The following is a 22,886-nucleotide window of genomic DNA, read 5'->3' on the forward strand; positions in this document are numbered from 1 at the left end:
AAAAACTTCATGCATTACTTTTGTCTCTGTTAAGAATTAATATGGTTTCTGAAAGGCAAATGTTGATGTTACACATATTTCATAACACGTCTCAGACAAAAAGAGAACAATTTTTGGATTATTTGTAATTTTTAATGGTGTATCATTGATGTATATATCCCTCCTCAAGGAACACCGCCTTAATGCAGCACTGTCCATGTGGGTGAGGAGGTTTGTGTGCTCTGGATCCAGAGGGCTATGCCAGTGGTAGCTTAGCTACCAGAAGGGTTACCCAAGCCAGACAGGCCAAAGGGGAGGAGCCAAACAAAGTGTGTCCCACAATGGGCTATTGCTCCCCCTTTCCTATCCCAAACCTGTCCTCACCATGTCCTTTTCCTGTCATTTCCTGTTATATGAATAAGACCTCAACAGCAGCAACAGCGGAGAAAGAGTCTTTCGGAACAGTGAAGCTGGCGGAATAGTCATCTTTTCTCTTTGGGTACAAAAAAAAGAGTACAAGTAGCGACTGTACCCCAGAGGGGTGGCTACAGGCGGCGTCTGACTCCTAATGAGCGGCTGATTTTAGGTTGGTTGGTTGGTTGGTTGGTCGGTTTGTGGGATTAAAGGGACCAGACTGCTACGGTCATCGGTCCCTTTTTCCAAGTACTAAAAACACCCACAGAGAAGAAAAACGATTAACAGAATAGAGCACAGACAACACAGAACAAGACAAACTGAGACAAAGACCAGACAAAACGAACTAAAATCACACAGAGTGTGACGGTGGTTGGCCGACCATAAAAATAAAAAAAGGAAAAGGCAACCACTTAAAACACATTAAAAAATCAGTTTAAAACCGGAGGCCAAAGGCCAGAATCAACACAAAACAATAAGATAAAACACTTAGATTAAATGATTAAAACCCCCTGCCCGAATAAAACGTAAAACGAAGTCAGCCACAGCAGAGTCATCTGTTAAAAGGGCAGGGAGCGTGTCAGGCAGTGCGAACGACTGCCTGAGCACAGCTAAAAGCGGACACTCCAATAAAATATGGACCACAGATAAAACGGAGCTGCAGCGACAGAGAGGTGCGTCCTCACGGCGCAATAAGTGGCCGTGCGTAAGCCGAGTGTGCCCAATGCGCAGCCGGCAGAGGACAACAGACTCCTTGCGGGAGACCAGCATGGATGACCGCCACACAGTCGTCATCACCTTGATTGGACGGAGTTTGTTGGGCGTGGGCAGATTGCGCCATTCAGCGTCCCAAACCGAAAGAACTTCGCGGCGTAAGACTGCCCACAAATCAGTCTCCGGGAGGCCAATCCCCAGAGATGATTTACTAGAGGCCTCTTTCGCCAGGCGGTCAACATTCTCATTGCCAGGTATCCCAACATGGCCTGGGGTCCACACGAAGACCACAGAGCGGCCGCAACGCGCAAGAGTATGCAGGGACTCATGGATAGCCATCACCAGACGAGAACGAGGGAAACACTGGTCGAGAGCTCGTAAACCGCTCAGAGAATCGCTACAGATAACAAAGGACTCACCTGAGCAGGAGCGGATATACTCTAGGCCTCAAAAGATGGCGACCAGCTCAGCAGTGTAAACGCTGCAGCCAGCCGCTAAGGAACGTTGTTCGGAATGGTCCCCTAGAGTGAGCGCATAACCGACTCGACCAGCAACCATCGAGCCGTCAATGTAAACGATGCCAGAGCCCTGATACGTGGCCAGGATGGAATAAAAGCGGCGGCAGAAGGCCTCTGGAAGGACTGAGTCCTTCGGGCCCTGTGCCAAGTCGAGCCGAAGGTAAGGGCGAGGCACACACCATGGGGGCGTGCGCAGAGGTGCCCAGAAAGAAGGTGGAACAGGGAAAAACCCAAGCCCAGAGAGGAGCTCTTTGACGCGCACGGCGATCGGACAACCCGACCGGGGCCGACGTTCTGGCCGATGGACGACTGACTGCGTGAACAGGACACGGTAATTTGGATGCCCGGGCAAGCTAAAAACATGGGCAGCATAAGCAGCCAGTAATTGTTGGCGTCGTAACCGCAGTGGAGGGACACCTGCCTCCACTAGTATGCTGTCCACAGGGCTGGTGCGGAAAGCACCAGTGGCAAGGCGTATCCCGCTGTGGAGAATTGGGTCCAGCACCCGCAACGCAGATGGGGATGCTGAGCCGTAAGCCAGGCTCCCATAATCCAGACGGGACTGGATTAACGCCTGGTACAGCCGCAACAGGGTAGATCGGTCGGCGCCCAAGCGGGTGTGGCTCAAATATCGCAGAGCGTTTAGATGCCGCCAACACGCCTGTTTAAGCTGCCGGATATGAGGCAGCCAAGTCAACCGGGCATCGAAAACCACCCCCAAAAACCTGTGTGATTCCACCACTGAAAGAAGTTCGCCGGCAAGATAAAGACGCGGGTCCGGGTGGACAGTACGTCGCCGGCAGAAATGCATAACGCAGGTCTTGGCTGCCGAAAAATGGAACCCATGAGCTACAGCCCAAAACTGCGCCTTGCGGATAGCGCCCTGTAGCTGACGTTCAACAGCTGCAATGCCAGTAGAGCTGTAGTAAAGGCAGAAGTCGTCAGCATACAGGGAAGCGGAGAGAGAATTTCCCACGGCCGCAGCGAGCCCGTTAATGGCTATTAAAAACAGGCAGGCACTTAAAACAGAACCCTGTGGCACACCGGTCTCCTGGACAGGGGAGGAACTATATGAGGCCGCAACTTGCACGCGGAAGGTACGATACAACAGAAAATTACTGATAAAGATCGGCAGAGGGCCCCAAAGACCCCCTCCATGAAGCGTAGAAAGGATATGACGACGCCATGTCGTATCGTACGCCTTCCTCATATCGAAAAAGACAGCAACCAGGTGCTGACGGCGGGCAAAGGCAGTACGGATGGCCGACTCAAGGCTCACCAGATTGTCGGCGGTGGAGTTGCCTTTACGGAACCCACCCTTTTTTTTTTTTTTTTTTTTTTTTTTTTTTTTTTTTTTTTTTTTTTTTTTTTTTTTTTTTTTGTGGTTTTAGGGCGCAAAACTTCTATGGTCATTAGCGCCCAGCCCGTGACGTAGAAAACAGGAAAAAAACCAAATTTAAAATCAACAGCAATGGAAACAAAGTCAGAAAATTTGAGAAACTAAAGGCAGAAGGAATGCTTAAAAGTCCACTATAGAAAGGGGTTGGTTGTCCCCCAAAAAAAAGGCTTCAAATGACTGACGTCATTTCACTGTCTCTAATAAACTGTAGAACGCGGTCAGCTGAGCGCGTGTCATCTGCTAAAATCGACGATAGATCAGGCGATAGCTGTAGACGGGAGCGTAACGGATTAAAATAAGGGCATTCAATTAAAAGGTGTCTGACCGTCCACAGCTGAGAGCAGTGGGGACAGAGTGGGGGAGGATCACCGCTTAAAAGATGTCGATGACTAAAAAGACAGTGCCCTATCCGGAGTCGGGCTAAAATTACCTCCTCCCGACGACGCGTTCGGGAGGAAGAGGTCCAAGCGCAAGGAACGGCTTTCACTTCCCGCAATTTATTGTGGGGAAGTGTTGACCAATGCGCATGCCATAAATGAGTAACTTGGCGACATAAACCGCTCCGTAGATCGGTAAACGGAAGAGACTGAAGAGCTGGCCGAGGAAGAGAGACTGCAGCCTTGGCTGCTATATCGGCCGCCTCATTTCCACAGATACCAGCGTGTCCCGGGAGCCAGAGGAACGCCACTGAGACGCCCCCCAGGTGGAGCAAGCGCAGACAGTCCTGAATCCGGTGGACCAGAGGGTGCACAGGGTAAAGAGCTTGGAGACTGAGGAGAGAGCTGAGAGAATCTGAGCAGATTACGTACTGTAGCCGCTGATGGCGGCGGATGTAGTGGACAGCCTGGAGAACAGCGTAAAGCTCCGCAGTATAAACCGAACACTGGTCGGGAAGCCGAAAGTGATTTGGGGAGTCGCCAACAATATAGGCACTCCCTACACCTAACGATGTTTTCGAGCCATCGGTGTAAATAAATGTGGCTTCCGTCATTTGTGCACATAGAGCAGCAAATGCCCGACGGTAAACAAGTGTAGGGGTACCATCCTTGGGAAATTCACATAGGTCTCTGAGCAAGTCGATCCGGGGACGGTGCCAAGGCGGTGCTGTACCCCAAGTTGTCAAGAAGGTTTTAGGAAAGCGGAAGGAAAGAGAATGGAGCAGTTGACGGAAGCGGACTCCCGGGGGTAGTAGGGAGGAGGAGCGGCCTGCATTCCCCGACATCAAAGGACTCGTCGAAAAAAAGGTTATAGGCTGGATTAACAGGCATGGAAGACAGATGGCTAGCATAACGACTCAGAAGGACTGCCCGCCGATTGGACAGCGGAGGTTCAGCAGTCTCAGCATAAAGGCTTTCCACAGGGCTGGTGTAAAAAGCTCCAGACACTAAACGTAATCCACGGTGGTGGATAGAGTCGAGACGCCGAAGAATAGACGGCCGAGCAGAGGAGTAGACTATGCTTCCATAATCCAATTTCGAGCGCACTAAGGCGCGATACAGGCGGAGAAGGACCACCCGGTCCGCTCCCCAAGAGGTACCATTCAGGACACGAAGGGTGTTAAGGGAACGCAGACAGCGAGCCGAAAGATAGGAAACGTGGGAGGACCAGCACAGTTTTCTGTCAAACATAAGACCCAAGAATTTTGCGACGTCGGAAAACGGAAGGTTGACAGGACCTAGATGTAAGGAGGGCGGAAGAAACTCCTTACGTCGCCAAAAATTAACACAAACGGTCTTACTGGGTGAGAAACGGAAGCCGGTTTCGATGCTCCACGAGTGGAGGCGATCGAGACATCCTTGAAGACGTCTTTCAAGAAGGCTGGTCCGTTGAGAGCTGTAGTAGATCGCAAAATCGTCCACAAAGAGGGAGCCCGAGACATCAGGAAGGAGACAATCCATAATTGGATTAATGGCGATGGCAAACAGTACAACACTCAGCACGGAGCCCTGGGGTACCCCGTTTTCTTGGGAGAAAGTACGGGAGAGAGTAGTGTTCACCCGCACCCTAAATGTGCGCTCTGCCATAAATTCGCGAAGAAAAAGGGGCAGCCGGCCTCGAAAGCCCCAAGAGAACAGTGTGCGGAGGATGCCTGTCCTCCAACAGGTATCGTACGCTCTCTCCAGATCAAAAAATATTGCTACCGTTTGGCGTTTCCGGAGAAAATTGTTCATGATATAAGTGGAGAGAGCAACAAGATGGTCAACAGCAGAACGATGCTTTCGGAATCCGCATTGGGCTGGTGTTAAAAGACTGCGGGACTCCAGCCACCAAGCTAAACGGTAATTCACCATACGCTCCAAAACCTTACAGACACTACTCGTGAGAGAAATGGGGCAATAGCTAGAGGGGAGATGTTTGTCCTTTCCAGGTTTCGGAACGGGAACGACAATAGCTTCCCGCCATCGCCTGGGAAAGGTACTGTCGGTCCAAATTCGATTATAAAGGCGAAGGAGGTAACGCAGGCTATGGGTTGATAAATGCAGCAACATTTGGACATGGATACCATCCGGTCCTGGGGCGGAGGAGCGAGAAGAAGAGAGTGCATGTTGGAGTTCGCGCATGGAGAAAACAGTATTGTAGCTTTCGCGATTTTGAGAGGAGAAAGCAAGATGTCGCACTTCCGCTGCACGTTTCTTCGGGAGAAACGCTGGCGGGTAATTTGAAGAGCTCGAAATCTCAGCAAAGTGCTGACCCAATGAGTTAGAAATTGCGACGGGGTCCACTAAGGTAGCATGCGCGACAGTGAGCCCAGAGACCGGGGAGAAACTAGGCGCGCCTGAGAACCGTCGAAGCCGACTCCAAACTTCCGAGGAGGGAGTGAAGTTGTTAAATGAGCTAGTAAAGAATTTCCAGCTTGCCTTCTTGCTATCGCAGATGACGCGACGGCATCGCGCACGGAGCTGCTTATATCGGATACAGTTGGACAAAGTTGGATGGTGACGGAAAATGCGAAGAGCACGTCGCCGCTCACGTATTGCGTCACGGCATGCCTCGTTCCACCAAGGAACTGGGGGGGCGCCGGGGCAATTCGGAGGTGCGTGGTATTGAACGTTCCGCAGCTGTGAGAATAACGTCGGTAAAATGTGTGACCTCATCGTCGACGCTGGGAAAGCGACGGTCATCGAATGTCGCTAGAGACGAAAAAAGTGTCCAATCGGCTTGGGCAAACTTCCAGCGTCGCGAGCGCATATATGGCAGTTGAGGCTGCAGTCGAAGAACACATGGAAAGTGGTCACTCGAGTGTGTATCATCAAGGGCGAACCATTCGAAGCGCCGAGCTAGCGGAACAGTACCGACCGCAAGGTCCAAATGGGATAAATTTGCCGTGAAGGCAGACAAAAATGTAGGGACCCCAGTGTTGAGGCAGACTAGATCCGCTTGGTGGAAGACGTCTAGCAATAGTGAGCCACGTGGACAAGGATGTGGAGATCCCCAAAGCGGGTGGTGGGCATTGAAGTCCCCAACCAGCAAATAGGGGGGTGGAGGCTGATCAAGAAGATGAAGGAGATCAGCTCGTGCCATTGGTGTAGACGATGGAATGTATACTGTACAAAGAGAGAACGTGTATCCAGAAAGGGAAAGACGGACGGCGACAGCTTGGAAGGAACTGTTTAAGGGGATTGGGTGATAATGGAGAGTATCATGGAGCAGAATCATGAGTCCTCCATGGGCTGGAGTGCCTTCAACAGAGGGGAGGTCATATCGGACGGACTGAAAATGAGGGAGAACAAAGCGGTCATGGGGACGCAGCTTTGTTTCCTGAAGACAGAAGATGACCGGCGAGTAGGATCGTAAGAGGATCGACAATTCCTCCCGATTGGCGCGAATGCCGCGGATATTCCAGTGGATAATGGACATAGGGTGAACAGAAAATGGAGGAACGTCACCAAGGGTGCTGTCAACTCAACGACTGCTCAGAGCTTGCGACCGACAGGATGGAATGGCATTCAGTCGAAGGCAGAAGATCCTGATCCATAGGTTGGTCAGGAGCAGCTCCTGCCACCAACGATCGGCCAGTTGACCGGCCACCAACAGTGCGCCTCGGCGACACAGAAGATGGCCGAGGGCGATTTCCGCCAGGTGGTGCTGTAGATGGGACACGCCTTGGCGGAGAAGGAGAGGAACTGTGTTTCTTCGTAGCCTTCTTGGAGGTATGTTTAGATGAAGGAGGAACCGATGGTTGTGAAGTTGCAGTACGTAAAAACTCTTCACGAGAATGCTCTTTTTTGGAAGACTTGGCGTCTGACTTTTGGGCTCGAGATTTAGCAGAACCCGACGAAGGGTGAGCCATAGAGTGGGCAGGCGAAAGAGGTGAGGTTGAACGGGCGATCTTTGCGCTGGCCGATCTGACGACCGTGGTACTAAATGTGAGATCGCAAGTCTGCGTGGCCGCCTCCTTTGTTGGCCGAGGAGAAGCAAGGACAGCGCTGTATTTTCCTTTCTGAGGCACGGTGGGCTGTCGACTGGCGAGTAACTTTCGAGCAGCAAAGGTCGACACCTTTTCCTTCACTCTTATTTCCTGGATCAGCTTTTCGTCCTTAAAAACAGGGCAATCTCGAGAGGAAGCAGCGTGGTCACCCATACAGTTGATGCAGCGAGGGGATGGAGGTGGACAAGCACCCTCATGGGCATCCCGGCCACACGTAACACATTTGGCCGGATTGGAACAGGACTGGCTGGTGTGATTGAACCGCTGACATCGATAGCAACGCGTAGGGTTCGGGACATAAGGGCGAACGGAAATTATCTCATAGCCTGCTTTGATTTTTGATGGGAGTTGAACTTTGTCAAATGTCAAGAAGACAGGGCGGGTTGGAATGATGTTCGAGTCAACCCTTTTCATAACCCGATGAACAGCGGTGACGCCCTGGTCAGACAGGTAGTGCTGAATTTCTTCGTCAGACAATCCATCGAGGGAGCGTGTATAAACGACTCCACGCGAGGAATTTAAGGTACGGTGCGGTTCCACCCGGACAGGGAAGGTGTGGAGCAGAGAAGTACGCAGCAATTTTTGAGCCTGGAGGGCACTGTGTGTTTCCAACAACAGGGTGCCATTCCGTAGTCTGGAACAAGACTTTACAGGACCCGCAATTGCGTCGACACCTTTCTGAATAATGAAAGGGTTGACCGTGGAAAAGTCGTGACCTTCGTCAGACCGAGAAACAACAAGGAACTGTGGCAACGATGGAAGAACCGTCTGTGGCTGAGACTCAGTGAACTTACGTTTGTGAGCAGACATAGTGGAAGGTGAGGAAACCATTGCGGAAGAATCCCCCATGATTACCGGCGTCTCCGATGGCGCGCTCCTCCCTTGTGGGGGCCCTCACCGAGGGCACACCCGCCTTAGGTGATTGTTCACACCTCAGGTCACACCTCCCGACAAACGGACGGAGGGACCAATCGGCACTTTCGGAAGGTATCAGCTCGGGTAATCACCCCTCCCTGGGCCTGGCCTTTACCAGGGGGTACGTACGTGTCCTACCTGTCTACCCGGGGCGGGGAATTACGCGTTACCCCGTCACCGGCTACGCATGGAAGTGCGTGGGTCGGCCTTCAGACACGCACAGGGAGGAAGAAAGAGAAAGGGAAAGGAAAGAAGAGGGGGTCTCAAACGCCGCAGCGGAGAAAAGGGTAAAGAGAAGAGGTAAGGAAAGGAGAAGGACAAAGGAAGGAAGAAGACATACAAGCAAGGAAGAAGAAGAATGCGGTACATTTACAAGCGTCCGTCTCCGGACGTAGGCGCAAACCATACTCCCAGAGGGGGAGAAAGTGAAGGAAACAGCCAGAGGTGAGGGGGGGGGGGGTGAAGACAGGGGATGGGGAAGGATGCGGAAAGGGAAGGTATGCAGCCCGGAAAGGAAGGAAGGCCACATGAGCTCGGGGCCCCGTGCTCGCTACGCACGTATCCACAAAAGAGTTGTGGATCCCCTGGGGGGACGGAACCCACCCTGAGACGGGGTCAGAAGGCCCCGAGACTCCAGTACCCAATGCAAGTGCCGGCTCACCATCCGTTCGAGAAGCTTGCAAAGAACGTTGGTGAGGCTAATGGGGCAGTAGCTGTCCACCTCCAAAGGGCTCTTGCCCGGTTTCAAAATGGGGATGACAATGCTCTCCCGCCATTGCGACGGAAACTCACCCTCGACCCAGTGACGGTTGTACAGGTCGAGGAGGCGTCGCTTGCAGTCCACCGAAAGGTGTTTCAGCATCTGACAGTGGATGCTATCTGGCCCGGGAGCGGTATCAGGGCAAGCGGCAAGGGCACTGTGAAATTCCCACTCACTGAATGGAGCATTGTAGGATTCAGAAGTGTGGGTGTGAAAAGAAAGGCTCCGATGTTCGATCCGCTCTTTAATGGAGCGGAAGGCCTGGGGGTAACTCGCAGAAGCGGAACTCATAGCAAAATGCTCCACTAAGTGGTTTGCAATGACGTCGGAGTCAGTAGAAACTGCTCCATTCAGTGAGAGCGCAGGGACGCTGACAGGTGGCCGATAGCCGTAGACGCGTCGAATCTTGGCTCAGACCTGCGATGGAGGGACATGGAGGCCAATGGTGGACACATACCGCGCCCAGCACTCCTGCTTGCTTTGGCGGATAAGGCGGCGGGCCCGCGCACGCAGCCGTTTGACGGTGATGAGGTGTTCAATGCAGGGATGTCGCTTGGGACGCTGTAGCACCCGCCGGCGATCTTTAATCGCTGCAGCGATCTCAGGCGACCACCAAGGCACAGTCCGCCGCTGAGGGGATCCAGAGGAACGGGGAATGGCAGATTCGGCGGCAGTAACGATGCCGGTGGTGACCGATTGAACCACCGCCTCAATGTCATCATTAGAGAGAGGCTCAATAGCGGTAGTGGAGGAGAACAAGTCCCAGTCAGCCTTATTCATAGCCCATCTGCTAGGGCGCCCAGAAGAGTGACGCTGTGGTAGTGACAGAAAGATCGGAAAGTGGTCACTACCACACAGGTCGTCATGCACGCACCATTGGACAGACGGTAAGAGGCTAGGGCTACAGATTGAAAGGTCAATGGCTGAGTACGTGCCATGCGCCACACTGAGGTGTGTGGAGGCACCATCATTTAAAATCGAGAGATCGAGCTGCGACAATAAATGCTCAACGGTGGCACCTCGACCTGTTGCCACTGACCCACCCCACAGGGGGTTATGGGCATTGAAGTCGCCCAATAGCAAGAAAGGTGGCGGCAATTGGGTTATCAGCGCAGCCAGGACATGCTGCGAGACATCACCATCCGGTGGAAGGTAAAGACTGCAGACGGTAACAGCCTGTGGCGTCCACACCCGAACAGCGACAGCCTCTAAAGGTGTTTGGCGAGGGGCAGACTCGCTGTACAGAGTGTGAGGGACATAGAGGCAGACGCCACCAGACACCCTTTCATATGCTGCCCGGTTCTTATAATAACCCCGATAGCCACGGAGGGCGGGGGTTCGCATTGCTGGAAACCAAGTTTCCTGAAGAGCAATGCAGAAGAAAGGGTGGAGGCTGATAAGTTGTTGGAGCTCAGCTAGATGGTGGAAAAAAACTGCTGCAGTTCCACTGGAGGATGATATTGTCCATGGCTGAGAAAGGCGTGAAAGGACTGGGAAGGCAATTTACGCCGCTTGTTCTCTCACTGCCACCGATTCAGTACCCGTGCGAGTGGCATCCATGGTGTCTGAGGGACTGGCGAGATCAAGGTCCTCAGCGGACGCTAGAATCTCGACCTCATCCTCAGACGCAGAGCGCGAAGGGTGCGGTGGGGTTGGTGCCACCGCAAGTTCTTTGGCCTTAGACGTCTTTCTCTTGGACTTCTCTCGCTGAACCTTGGGTTTCACCGGCTGGGAAGGCTTCACCGATTCAGTCTCCGGGACGGAGGAGGATCGTGAAGCCCTATGCCCGGCCGCTGGTGAGGACTTATGCCACTGTCGGCCGTCATCCTTCCCGCTGGTGGAACCCTGGGAAGGGAGGGTCCCAAGGGAACTCTTACGGGCGAGAGTAGCCGAAGAAGTTAGACGCTTCTCCGGCTGAGAAGCGGGGACGGACGTCCCCGACGGGTGGGAGGGTGTTGCTCCTGAGGTAGGTGGTGCAGGAGCAACCGGTGGGGTAGAGCCCCCCCCACAGGCAAGGGGGCAGGAGGAGTCGTACTGCTTATCGAGCTGGCTGGAAGTCTTGAAACTGATGGGGCTAGCACAGTCGTTGTAGCAGCTGCGTAAGAAGATGTCATTCTCACAGGATGGAGTCTGTCATATTTCCTTTTGGCCTCAGTATAGGTCAGCCGGTCCAGGGTCTTATATTCCATGATTTTGCGCTCTTTCTGAAAGACTTTGCAGTCAGGCGAGCAAGGGGAATGATGCTCTCCGCAGTTGACACAGATGGGAGGCGGGGCACATGGAGTATTGGGATGTGATGTGCATCCGCAATCTCGACATGTGAGGCTGGAAGTGCAGCGGGAAGACATATGCCCGAACTTCCAGCACTTAAAGCACCGCATCGGGGGAGGGATATAGAGCTTGACGTCACAATGGTAGACCATCACCTTGACCTTCTCCTGTAATGTATCACCCTCTAAGGCCAAGATGAAGGCACCGGTAGCAACCTGATTGTCCTTCGGACCCCGATGAACGCGCCAGACGAAAAGAACACCTCTACGCTCTAAGTTGGCGCGCAGCTCGTTATCAGACTGCAAAAGTAGGTCCCTATGGAAAATAACTCCCTGGACCATATTTAAACTCTTATGTGGTGTAATGGTAACGTGAACATCCCCCAACTTGTCACAAGCAAGTAACCTGCGTGACTGGGCGGAGGATGCTGTTTGTATCAATACTGACCCAGTGCGCATTTTGGACAAGCCCTCCACCTCCCCAAACTTGTCCTCTAAATGCTCGACGAAGAACTGAGGCTTTGTGGATAGAAAAGACTCCCCATCAGCTCTCGTGCAAACTAAGAATCGGGGCGAATAACTATTACCTCCATCCTGAGACTTACGCTCCTCCCACCGCGTGGCCAGAGAGGGGAAGGTTTTCGGATCGTACCTTTGAGCATTAAATTGAGCCCGAGAACGCTTAGAGACTGCTGGCTGCCAGCGAGAGATGATGTACCACGCTTCATTGCGGGTCATCCGCCCTGATGCCACCTACTCCGACCAAGGGCCCTCCCCACGGGCGCCACCCAGCCGCAGCAATAGCCACTTGGCAGGATGTCCATTGCCGGGAGTCCTGATGCCCCAGGGAGATGGGCATCTACTCCTTGGCATACGTGGGGAGTTAATGGCGCAGGCATCAGTAGAGCGATCCCTGTGTTGTCAGGGGGCTACAACCAACAGGGTACATGGCGGCCCCACCACAACGGACTGGCTACCGTGCTGGATCTTAGGTGCAAAAATGTCCAAGGTCATCGTCACAGTTAAAAGCAACACTGCAGAGTGCAGCGTGGTAATCGCACCCAGTGATGTATCCCCGCCCAAGGGACGGAAAACGAGCGGGACACCATTGCAACGACGAAAAAGTCGGCTAAAGGTCTCAATGCACGACGGATACAGTGCACCATGTAAGGTGCCCTTCCCCAATTGGCTCGCTCTTCGGAATAATTTAGAAAGATGGAGGTCAAACCCGAGAGGGGACCATCACATAAGGCCGAAACATTTGAGACTCCTTTTAGTCGCCTCTTACGACAGGCAGGAACACCACGGGCCTATTCTTACCCCCGAACCCGCAGGGGGTGGGGAGGGGGGGGCGGGCTGATTTTAGGCTGGGCATACTACTGCCTATGTGGAAAGTAACAGGAAACTGCCACATTACATTCCCCAGCAGTACATGGTATGTATCTCCATATGAAAGATTCCAGAGTTAAAACTTCCCCTCATTCGGATCTCAGAGTAGACGTATTTGAAAAGAAGAAAGAGACAGTGAAGGAAGGAAAGATAAGGATTGGAACATGGAATGTGAGGACACTGCTGCAAGCAGGAAAGCTAGAGAATGCAAAACAAGAGATGTAAAGGAACAGATTAGATGCCCTTGGTTTGTGTGAAATGAGATGGGGACAGAATGGGGAGATAGAAAGGGGAGATTATAAGCTCTTTTATTCCAGGGGAAATCAAGAGTGGTGAAAATGGAGTAGGAATATTGATAGGGCAAAAACTGAAAAACAAGGTAATGAAGGTACAATATATTGATGGAAGACTGATGATGATATGACTGAAGGATAGTTCAAAAGATTTGGTGTCAATACAGGTATATATGCCAACCAGCCACCATAGAGATGAGGAAGTGGAAGAATATTATGAGAAAATACAAGAACTCATTGAGAAAGAAAACAGAAATCCCTGCATTATCATCATGAGGGACTGGAATGCAGTGGTGGGTGAAGGAAGAGATGAAGATACAGTAAGAAAATTTGGATTAGGAATAAGAAATGAGAAAGGTGAATGACTAATCAGATTCTGTACAGAAAATTCATTAGCAGTGGGTAACACATTATTTAAACACCACAAAAGGAGATGTTACACATGGATATCACATTTGAATAGGGAAAGATATCAGTTGGCCTACGTCCTGATACAAAAAAGGTTTAGGAACTATCTGAAGACTGCCAAAGCTCATCCAGGAGCGGATGTAAATTCAAACCACAACCTAGTAGTGGGATACATACAAGTGAAGTTGAAAAAAGTCTGGAGAGGTAAAACAAAAGAAAGACTAAACATAGAAAGACTCAAAGAGGTAGGAAAGGCATCAGATTTGGAAAACAGATTCATGGAAAAATGAGAAAGAGGTAGTGTTGATGAAAGTGTTAATGATAAATCGATAAAAATGAGGGAAGGACTCACAGACTCTGCCAAAGTAGTAACAGGAATCAGAGTACTCTAAAGTACCAGGAACAAATGGATAACAGAAAACATGTTGAAAAAGATGGAGGAGCATAGAAAGTGAAAAAAGGTAGAAACTGAAGAAGACAAAAAGAGGTACAGGAAACTGAACAATGAATTAAGAAGAGAAACTGAAGAAGCAAGGGAAAAATGGATAAAACAGAAATGCGACAAAATGGAGAAAGAGGGAAAGTATGAAATGATGTATTAGACTGGCTAGTGAGAGAGTTTTTGAATGTAAAAGAAAGAGGAATAACAAGGAAATAGAAAGAGTGGATGGTACTCTAGCAGAAGAACCACAGGAGGTTTTGAACAGATGTCTGTATAAGGAGGAGGGAATAAAAGAAAAATTAAGGTTGAAGATGAGCAATTTGTGCTGGAAGATGGAAAGGTATTCACCATCTTGGAAGCAGAAGTAGAAAAGGCACTGAAGGAGATGACGAATAGGAAGGCATGTGGAATTGATGATTTGCAAACAGAACTGCTGAGTCTGGGAAACAAGGCAAGAAAAGAAATGGTCTACCTCTATAACGAGATATATGACAAGGGGAATGGCCTGAGGACTTCCTTGCAACAGTTATGATACCAATAGAGAAAAAGAGAAACACTAAAAAATGTGAAGATCATAGGACCACCAGTCTAATTTCTCATGCAGCTGAAGTGTTGCTGAGAGTGTTGAATAGAAGGCTATATGGCAAGCTGGACAGAAGGATTGCAGAGATGTCCTTGGCTGTCAAGAACTATAGGGGAAAGGCATATGGAAAAAGGTAGAGAAACCTTTGCTGTTTTTATAGATTTAGAAAAGGCTTTTGACAGAGGTCAGTGGCACAAGCTTATGGATGTTTTGAAGAGGAAAGGAGTGGATTGGAAAGAAAGACGACTGACACAGAATCTGTATTTATGCCAGAAAGTAAGGATAAGGATTGGAAATGAAATGACAGAAGGAAGCAGCATTGCACGAGGTGTTGGACAAGGTTGTTGCCTTTCCCCACTGCTTTTTAACGCGTACCTTGAGGAGATTATTGTGAAAGGCTAAGGTGGGAAATGGAGAATATGTATTGGTGGAAGGAGAATAGAATGTATACAATTTGCTGATGACATGGTATAAGTGGCAGAAAGTGAGTGGGCAGTGAATAACATGCTGAAAGATCTGAATGAAGCTTGTGTGGAATATAGAATGCAAATAAACACAGCAAAAACAAAGAGTATGGTCATCAGTACAAGACACAGACAGTCCAATATTAAAATAGGACAATCTACCATTAGCCATTAAATATCTCGGAAGCACAATAACTGAAGACTTGAGATGTCACCAGGAGTGAAAGCTCAAATTGCCATAGCGAAGGAGGCATTCAACAGAAAGAGGAGACTATTATGTGGCAAATTAGATAAAGGTCTAAGGAAAAGGCTTGGCAAATGTTTTGTCTGGAGTGTGGCACTATATGGGGCAGAAGCATGTACACTGAGATGAGAGGATGAAAAAAGGTTAGAAGCATTTGAAATGTGGATGTGGAGAAGAATTGAGAGAATAAGCTGGATGGAAAGAGTGAGTAATGAAAGTATTGGAAAGGGTTGGTGAGGGAAGATGTCTGCTGAAGGTTGTAAGAGAAAGGAAAAAGAACTGGTTGGGACATTCATTGAGAAGGGAGCGCTTACTAGCAGATGCTTTGGAATGACTGGTTTGTGGAAGAAGACCAGAGGAAGAAGGGGATACAAGATGATACACGACAAAGGAAAGAGGAAATTATGCAGACCTGACGAGGATGGCAGAAGACCGGACAGCCTGGAGAACTACCATGTGAAAACCTGCCTTTTGACAGAACACTGATGATGATGTATACATCAAAAAAGCAACAGGCTCCGAGCAAAACAGTGGCATGCCAACCTCTCCCCAACAGTTTCCATCATTGCAGTGTCGAATCTCTTAAATGTTTATTGACACTGAATAACAACCTTTTGTTTCCTACTTCCCAGATATGTGAACCATTGTTGAGCTCTTTTCTTAATCCCATATGATGAAGTATTTCACAGTCCACACAAGCATATACTATTATTAAATCAAAGAAAAATTCTTACCTATTGTTTAGCCCTGATAGTGCCTCACAGGCAAAAAAAGTAGACAGCTTTTTATGTGGATACTCCTCTCCTGAACCCATACTGCAAATTAGGCAACAAATTATATGTACCAAGATGCACCACTACCCTCTTGTACATTGCCTTTTCAAAAACAACTGGTAAACATTACAATAAGGGAATACAGGCACTAGGAGCTGAGATTTTTCTAGAAATTTGCTATTACATTTGGGGCCAAGTCTGTTAATCAACTGAAGGATTCCATTTATAAATTTACAGTCACCCTTGATACTGAGCCTTGCCCAAATATTCTTGCATGAAGCTTCAATCCTTATCTCAGTGGATTTGACTTTGTTTCTGCAAAGAGTAGGCCTATATCATGTGTCCATTTTCCACTAGCTTATCCTTCAGATATAAACTTAGATGTAGCAGAAAAATCTTACGGGGATTGGGAGGGGGGGGGGGGGGCGCTCGAAAAATGAATTCTTCCCTCTGAAAATGCTGCTGGTTTTTGGAAATTCTTCACACATTAAAATTTTGTCCACTCTTTACAGAAATGATGCTATGAGTGTAGATCATGAGTCCTGGGAGTCTTCATACAAGTAACAGAATGTAATACACATAGAAGTCAAGAAATGGCATTTAACAGTTTATCAGTACAAAAAGGTTTGTAAAAAGGGTAATCATATACTATGCCATCATGTATACACAGTCTTCATGTGATTCAAGGAAGGATTTACTTGTATCGACATAAGTTACGAGTATTAATGTTGAAAAGAGGCCATCCAAAACTCTTTAACCAAGGGATTCAGCCTTTTTTCATCATAGAAATAGAGAATAGTTATCATCAAGAGATAGATATAAACCAGAGAACTAGACATGCGTGTCTGTTGTGCAATTTAACATCTACATAGATGATTTAGTTAGGACCTGGAAAAAACAAAACATGCTGCAGGGGACAGTACATAGCCTACATAACATCTCTTAAGCACAGCATATAGTTTACAGCTTTCCATCTACACTGTCATCAAAATCTGATTGCAGATAATGTTGACAATCTGGTGATGTAAGCAGTGACTGAGAATGAGATGTGGAAAGCTCACTTTCAGGATCTTGTTCAAAGACTTAATGCTGCCATTTTTACTATTCCAACCTCTTGTTGACCCCTGTTCACGAGTCAAGGTTTTTAACATTGGCCTCTTGTTAAAACTATTAGCTTATTCCCAAGAATAAGCAGCTTTCACTCACTTAATACTCAGCAGAAATCAAACCTGCATTTGGATCAGACTTCCTTAACTCTTGTGCAGAAAGGTGTGCAGTTGACTGCTGCATCCATTTTCAATAAGCTACCACTCGAATTCAAAAATCTTAGCAGTAATCCATACAATTTCAAATCAAAACTGAAGAGTTTCCTCATGGATCACTCCTAATCTGATGAGTTCCTTGAAAAATTAAGCTAATTCTTGATGAATTGTTGATTTTGTTTACTTAAACTTATGGACTGACTTTTTTCGGGCTCATAAACATTTTTTATCTGTTATTACTTTTTACGTTGTAATCTCATGTACTGACTTGTTCCATGACTTTGGAGATTTGCTCCTACAGAACTTGACATGTAAATGAAAAATAAAAAAAAAACATAACAAAAAGGAAAGAAGCATAATTTTTAATAATGAAGTCATTAGGACTGAAGCAGTTCAGAGAGTGCAAGAAAACTTGTCATATCCTTATAACATGAACCATGTTGGCATTTGTATCAAAGAAATTTAGTGAAACTAGAGAATATCTCAACCCAAATTGACAGGCAGGGATGTGAATACCCCATGTCCCAAATATAAGTTCAATGTGCTACCTATGGTGCCATCCTATTCAAAAAAGAAATAGTGTGATGAGTATTAACAGATGCTGAGCAAATTCCTCAAGAAATGAGGTGATAACTCTTAGACTCCCTAAAGCCTCTTCTAAATGTACCACAACCGTCGATAACATTTCAGATTTTAAGTTCAAATGAATCAGTCTCATTACACAACTCCAGCTAGCAATCTTCTGAGCGCCTTACACTCTGGATGAATGTACACAATCTTAATTGCTTGAGAGAACTTCCTAATGTTTATAAGCAACACTTCAGCTTAGCAAATTTGCCAACGACTGTAGTGGTTATTTACGTTATTCTGTGACTTAATTACGCAACCATTACGTTCACGGAAGTTTTCAACTACCAAACTGCCGAAAAACCGACACACATTAGGCATGCGTCAATCAATAACACTATTCGATATCACCAGATGCACATCAGAAATGGCCTTAACTGAACATTAAAACATATGCGTCATTCCTGCCTCTGCAGATCCTTTCTGCCAATAAGCCTCCGAGTAAACAACGACTACGTCTCAGTTCATAGGACAGATTTTGATGCGGAGTATTAGTGCTATACATCGTGTTACATAGATGTAATGCATCCCTCTACCATACATGGTTATTTATATGAATTCAGAAATCAATGTCAGTACCAAGTCAAACGCATCAAAGCATCATTTTAAAATGGGAGTGGTAAACTACAATACCTGACTTTGCCTGAAAAATGCCAGTGTGACGGTTCCACCATAAGCCATATTCCCCTTTCATAAAAATGTAATACTGATCTGTGCGAAATAACTCAATGGATAACTCATTAACTTTATATGTAGACATCATCAATATACTTTTCGTCTGTCAAACCCAAATGTCAATTAGTGTGCCGCCATATTTGAAACAATGTTGGGGCGTTAGCAAAGATGTTCTGCCTGCAAAGTATAAAATATAGCATCGATGTTTACTAATTGATCGTTTGTTCGGTAGTGTTAAAAAACTTCTGGATCTGCTCACTACATTTACGTTACCACAGGAAACGAAAACTTGCACATGCATCCTCTCTCCTTAAGAAGAACAGTTATCGCACCTCTGGAAAAACCCTACTGGCTCACTAGCCAGCCAGTCTTTTAATGTAGTTCCGTATCGTCCTTTGCCTCACTTACATGATGCAGGTATAGTCACGATATCGTACAGCAATAAGCACAGCGCAACTCTATAAATTAATATAAAATTAACATTTTAGAGTGTACTCAAAAATTGATACAATGAACTAATGCATTGATCTTATACATGCTCTCTCAACAAGTAAATAGTAATTTGACATACATGCAGTAACTTTGAGAAACACATTAACACGTCGTTTAGAGTTAGACTAATATACAAACAAAATAAAAAAAATCACGGTGAGCACAGCACGATTCGAATGACAATGAAAAAAATACAAGTATTTGTTAGGGATTCAAAATAATCTTTATTATAAAATAATTTATTTAACAGGTAATTTTTAAATTATAACTTAAAATTCCATCATCTTCTATTCCCTTGAAACTGTCAGGGCTTCTCCAGCTTCGTTCTATAATGGATCACATATTCTGAATTTTTGTTTCTCGAGCGCTTTCTAAATGTAGGTTCTTACTGGTAAGTGTGTTGTATTTATGGAAATCGGACTCTATGTGTAAGCTACTCATGTATGTTCTTGTATGCTGTACACTTCTGAATATGTACAAAGGTATTGCATTGTGTTTGTGGAGAGTTGTTTGTAATAATTCTAATGGTGTTTAAGTATTTTATTCTATGCAAGAATATTATGATCTGAGTAGCACAGAGATAAACCTGTAATTGCATAATTAACTTAATTAACTACTATATATACTGTCACAAAATATTTCATATCTAATACCTTTGTATTTCAACTGTGTTAGGTAACTACTTTATTTGCCAGTGTTATGATGTGTTACGTAACTACTGTGTTTGCTACTACAATGTAACTCATTTTTGGTACCTTTGTATGTATCTGAAACAAGAATATGTATTAAGCATTGTAGTCACCTGCTTAAGGTTTATGTTATTTGTAAGTTACTCATATGCTAATTATATCTATGCCTTATATATAGTGTCTGGAATATTAATATTATTTTATGTACTGACGAAGCCTATTTCATCTTGCATGATCAATGGCTAATAAAGAATCTTGAATCTATAATTTAAAAATGTCTCTCAGCTGAGAGTTTGTTACACCACAAAGCATTATTCCATAACATAAAATAGAAAGGAAATAAACAAAATACACTAATAATGCATACTCTATGTTACAAATTCTAGAAATTCCTCTCAGTGCAAAATAGACAGAATTGAGTTTTTGAGCTATGTATATGACATGGTCTTTCCAGCTCAAGTCATGATCAATGCACATGCTCAAAAATTTTGTAGACCATACTTTCTCTATTTCCTGGTCACTCAATAATAAATGGTTATCATTCTTCTTATGTACTTTACTGAACTATATGTAATTAGTTTTAGTTAAGTGTTAATTTAATAGTAATGAACAACTGAAGTACATACTACAGATCTCATTGTGCTGTAGTGGATAAGGATTTTCTGTTATCACTTATATTTACAATTGTGACATGATTTTGGATTAACTGTTGAGGCATTTAATGTCATTTCTGTATATGAAGAATAATAGAGTGTCAAGAACACCACCGCATGGGACACGTGCTTCCACTTTCTCAGCATCTGTTACCAACGTTCTTTTTGCCTGTTTTGAGATGAGATGAGTTGACCAACTTGAGTTCTTGCTTGGAGATACATGTTACAAATTCTAGAAATTCCTCTCAGTGCAAAACAGACAGAATTGAGTTTTTGAGCTATGTATATGACATGGTCTTTCCAGCTCAAGTCATGATCAATGCACATGCTCAAAAATTTTGTAGACCATACTTTCTCTATTTCCTGGTCACTCAATAATAAATGGTTATCATTCTTCTTATGTACTTTACTGAACTATATGTAATTAGTTTTAGTTAAGTGTTAATTTAATAGTAATGAACAACTGAAGTACATACTACAGATCTCATTGTGCTGTAGTGGATAAGGATTTTCTGTTATCACTTATATTTACAATTGTGACATGATTTTGGATTAACTGTTGAGGCATTTAATGTCATTTCTGTATATGAAGAATAATAGGGTGTCAAGAACACCACCGCATGGGACACGTGCTTCCACTTTCTCAGCATCTGTTACCAACGTTCTTTTTGCCTGTTTTGAGACGAGATGAGTTGACCAACTTGAGTTCTTGCTTGGAGATACAGTTCAAACAATTTCCTTTGAATTCCTCTAATGCTTATTGGCTCTAGTTCATTAAGGAGAATTGTGTGGTTTACTGTATCTAAGGTGTTGGAAGGATCTAGCTTGATTCCTACTCTAACGTTCTGACAACATAAAGTGTGAGTGTGGGTATGGGTTATACTGATTTATTTCCCCAAACCACATTCCACTTCTTTATAAGGTGTCTTACCTGCAATTTTGCAGCCTGTCTTCTTTACAGCTGGAAAATCTCTTGACTTCTTCTCCGTTGAATAGCGCAAGGTACAGGAACTATTAAACCCCTTTCTACTTATAAAATGAGTAGACATACAAACTTTCCTTTTCGTCAGTTAATGATGTATTTGACTTTCTTGCACAATATAATTCACACTTTCAACGTATATATGTAACTATCTGTAAGTACCTTGTACTGTCGAACATTACAAAAAAGGAGTTACAGTTAAAAGAAAGTTGGCTTGACTACCATGACTTTCTTAAAATGAATCAGAAAATACGTCTTGCCTCTACCAAGGCTGAGTCAAGAGTCTACAAGAGTACTTTTTCAACTGTTCTTGTTTCATATAACAATAGTCAGTGACACAAAAGCACAAAGCTGCATATTAATTCCATGGTTCTTCCACACAAACTCGCTAACACGTCTACAGATTGCTCGGCAGGTACTTGTCGGTGCCGTTCGACCGCTGTGTCTACTTTCTTCCCGCGACTGATTTTAAACCTGGACACAAAAACAGTGTGCTCCCTGCCGCTGTTGGATAAGCAGCTGCCAGCATCAAGTCGTACACTCTTATCTCACTTATTTGTTACATAGTTTAATTCTTAATTTCTTTGCGTGTTTTTGGTACTTGCATTGTTTAATTCATAAATTTCGGGCTTATTATAGTATTTGAGAGTGTAGCATCGCGTTTTAGTACCTGAATAGTGTAAAATCGTGTAGTCTCCTTCCGCCGCCGAGCAGTGTGTCAGCAGTGCACATGTAGCAGCATTACTGCATCTATTAGGCAATCTTGTATTTTAATAACCGTTTAAATTTTGTGTCGAATTTTTTGTGCTCTCTGTAGATTAGTTCAGACGTTCTTTGCACAACAGTTTTTAGCTTGGATAGGGACTGTAACTGCTGTGTTCGGATGCAGGCTGAGTTGGCATCCCTTCGCTCCCAGCTTCAGGCAGTGTTGACTTCGGTCACACAGCTTGAGGCTGTTGCCAATGAGCATCCGGATGGGAGTTTGTTGGGGACGGCCAGCTCGTCCCACGCATCCCCCGATCGGACTACGACTGTGGCTGCCTGGGATACTGCCCACATTGAGGCTGATACCTCACCTGTGGTAGAGTGGGAGGTCGCCTCGAGGTGTGGCAGGGGGTGAAAGACATTCCGGAGGGCTGAACGGAAGGCCTCTCCAGTTTGTCTGATTAACCGGTTTCAGGCTCTGTCTCAGGCTGATGCTGATCTTTGGCCGGACATGGCTGCTTGTCCTGTTCCAGAGGTTGCCCCTCAGTCTGCAAGATCCGGGCGATCGCAGAGGGTGGGCTTACTGGTAGTTGGGAGCTCCAACGTCAGGCGCGTAATTGGGCCCCTTAGGGACATGGCAGCAAGAGAGGGGAAGAAAACCAATGTGCACGCCATGTGCATACCAGGGGGAGTCATTCCAGATGTGGAAAGGGTCCTTCCGGATGCCATGAAGGGTACAGGGTGCACCCATCTGCAGGTGGTCGCTCATGTCAGCACCAATGATGTGTTTTGCTATGGATCAGAGGA

At 46.4% G+C, this 22,886-nt stretch overlaps 1 protein-coding gene across 1 annotated transcript in view; it reads right to left on the reverse strand.

Moving 5' to 3' along the window:
• LOC124605791 (phosphatidylinositide phosphatase SAC2) overlaps positions 1-18,757 on the reverse strand; it is a 386,400-nt gene extending 367,643 nt beyond the window's left edge. Inside the window, exon 1 of the mRNA XM_047137683.1 lies at positions 18,517-18,757. Within this exon, the coding sequence (XP_046993639.1) occupies positions 18,517-18,646 (130 nt within the window). The 5' untranslated portion in view covers positions 18,647-18,757. The remainder of the gene's footprint in view (positions 1-18,516) is intronic.
• Between the last annotated feature and the right edge of the window lie 4,129 nt (positions 18,758-22,886).

The sequence above is a fragment of the Schistocerca americana genome, chromosome 3 (assembly GCF_021461395.2).
Source record: "Schistocerca americana isolate TAMUIC-IGC-003095 chromosome 3, iqSchAmer2.1, whole genome shotgun sequence".
NCBI classification, from domain to species: Eukaryota; Metazoa; Arthropoda; class Insecta; order Orthoptera; family Acrididae; genus Schistocerca; species Schistocerca americana.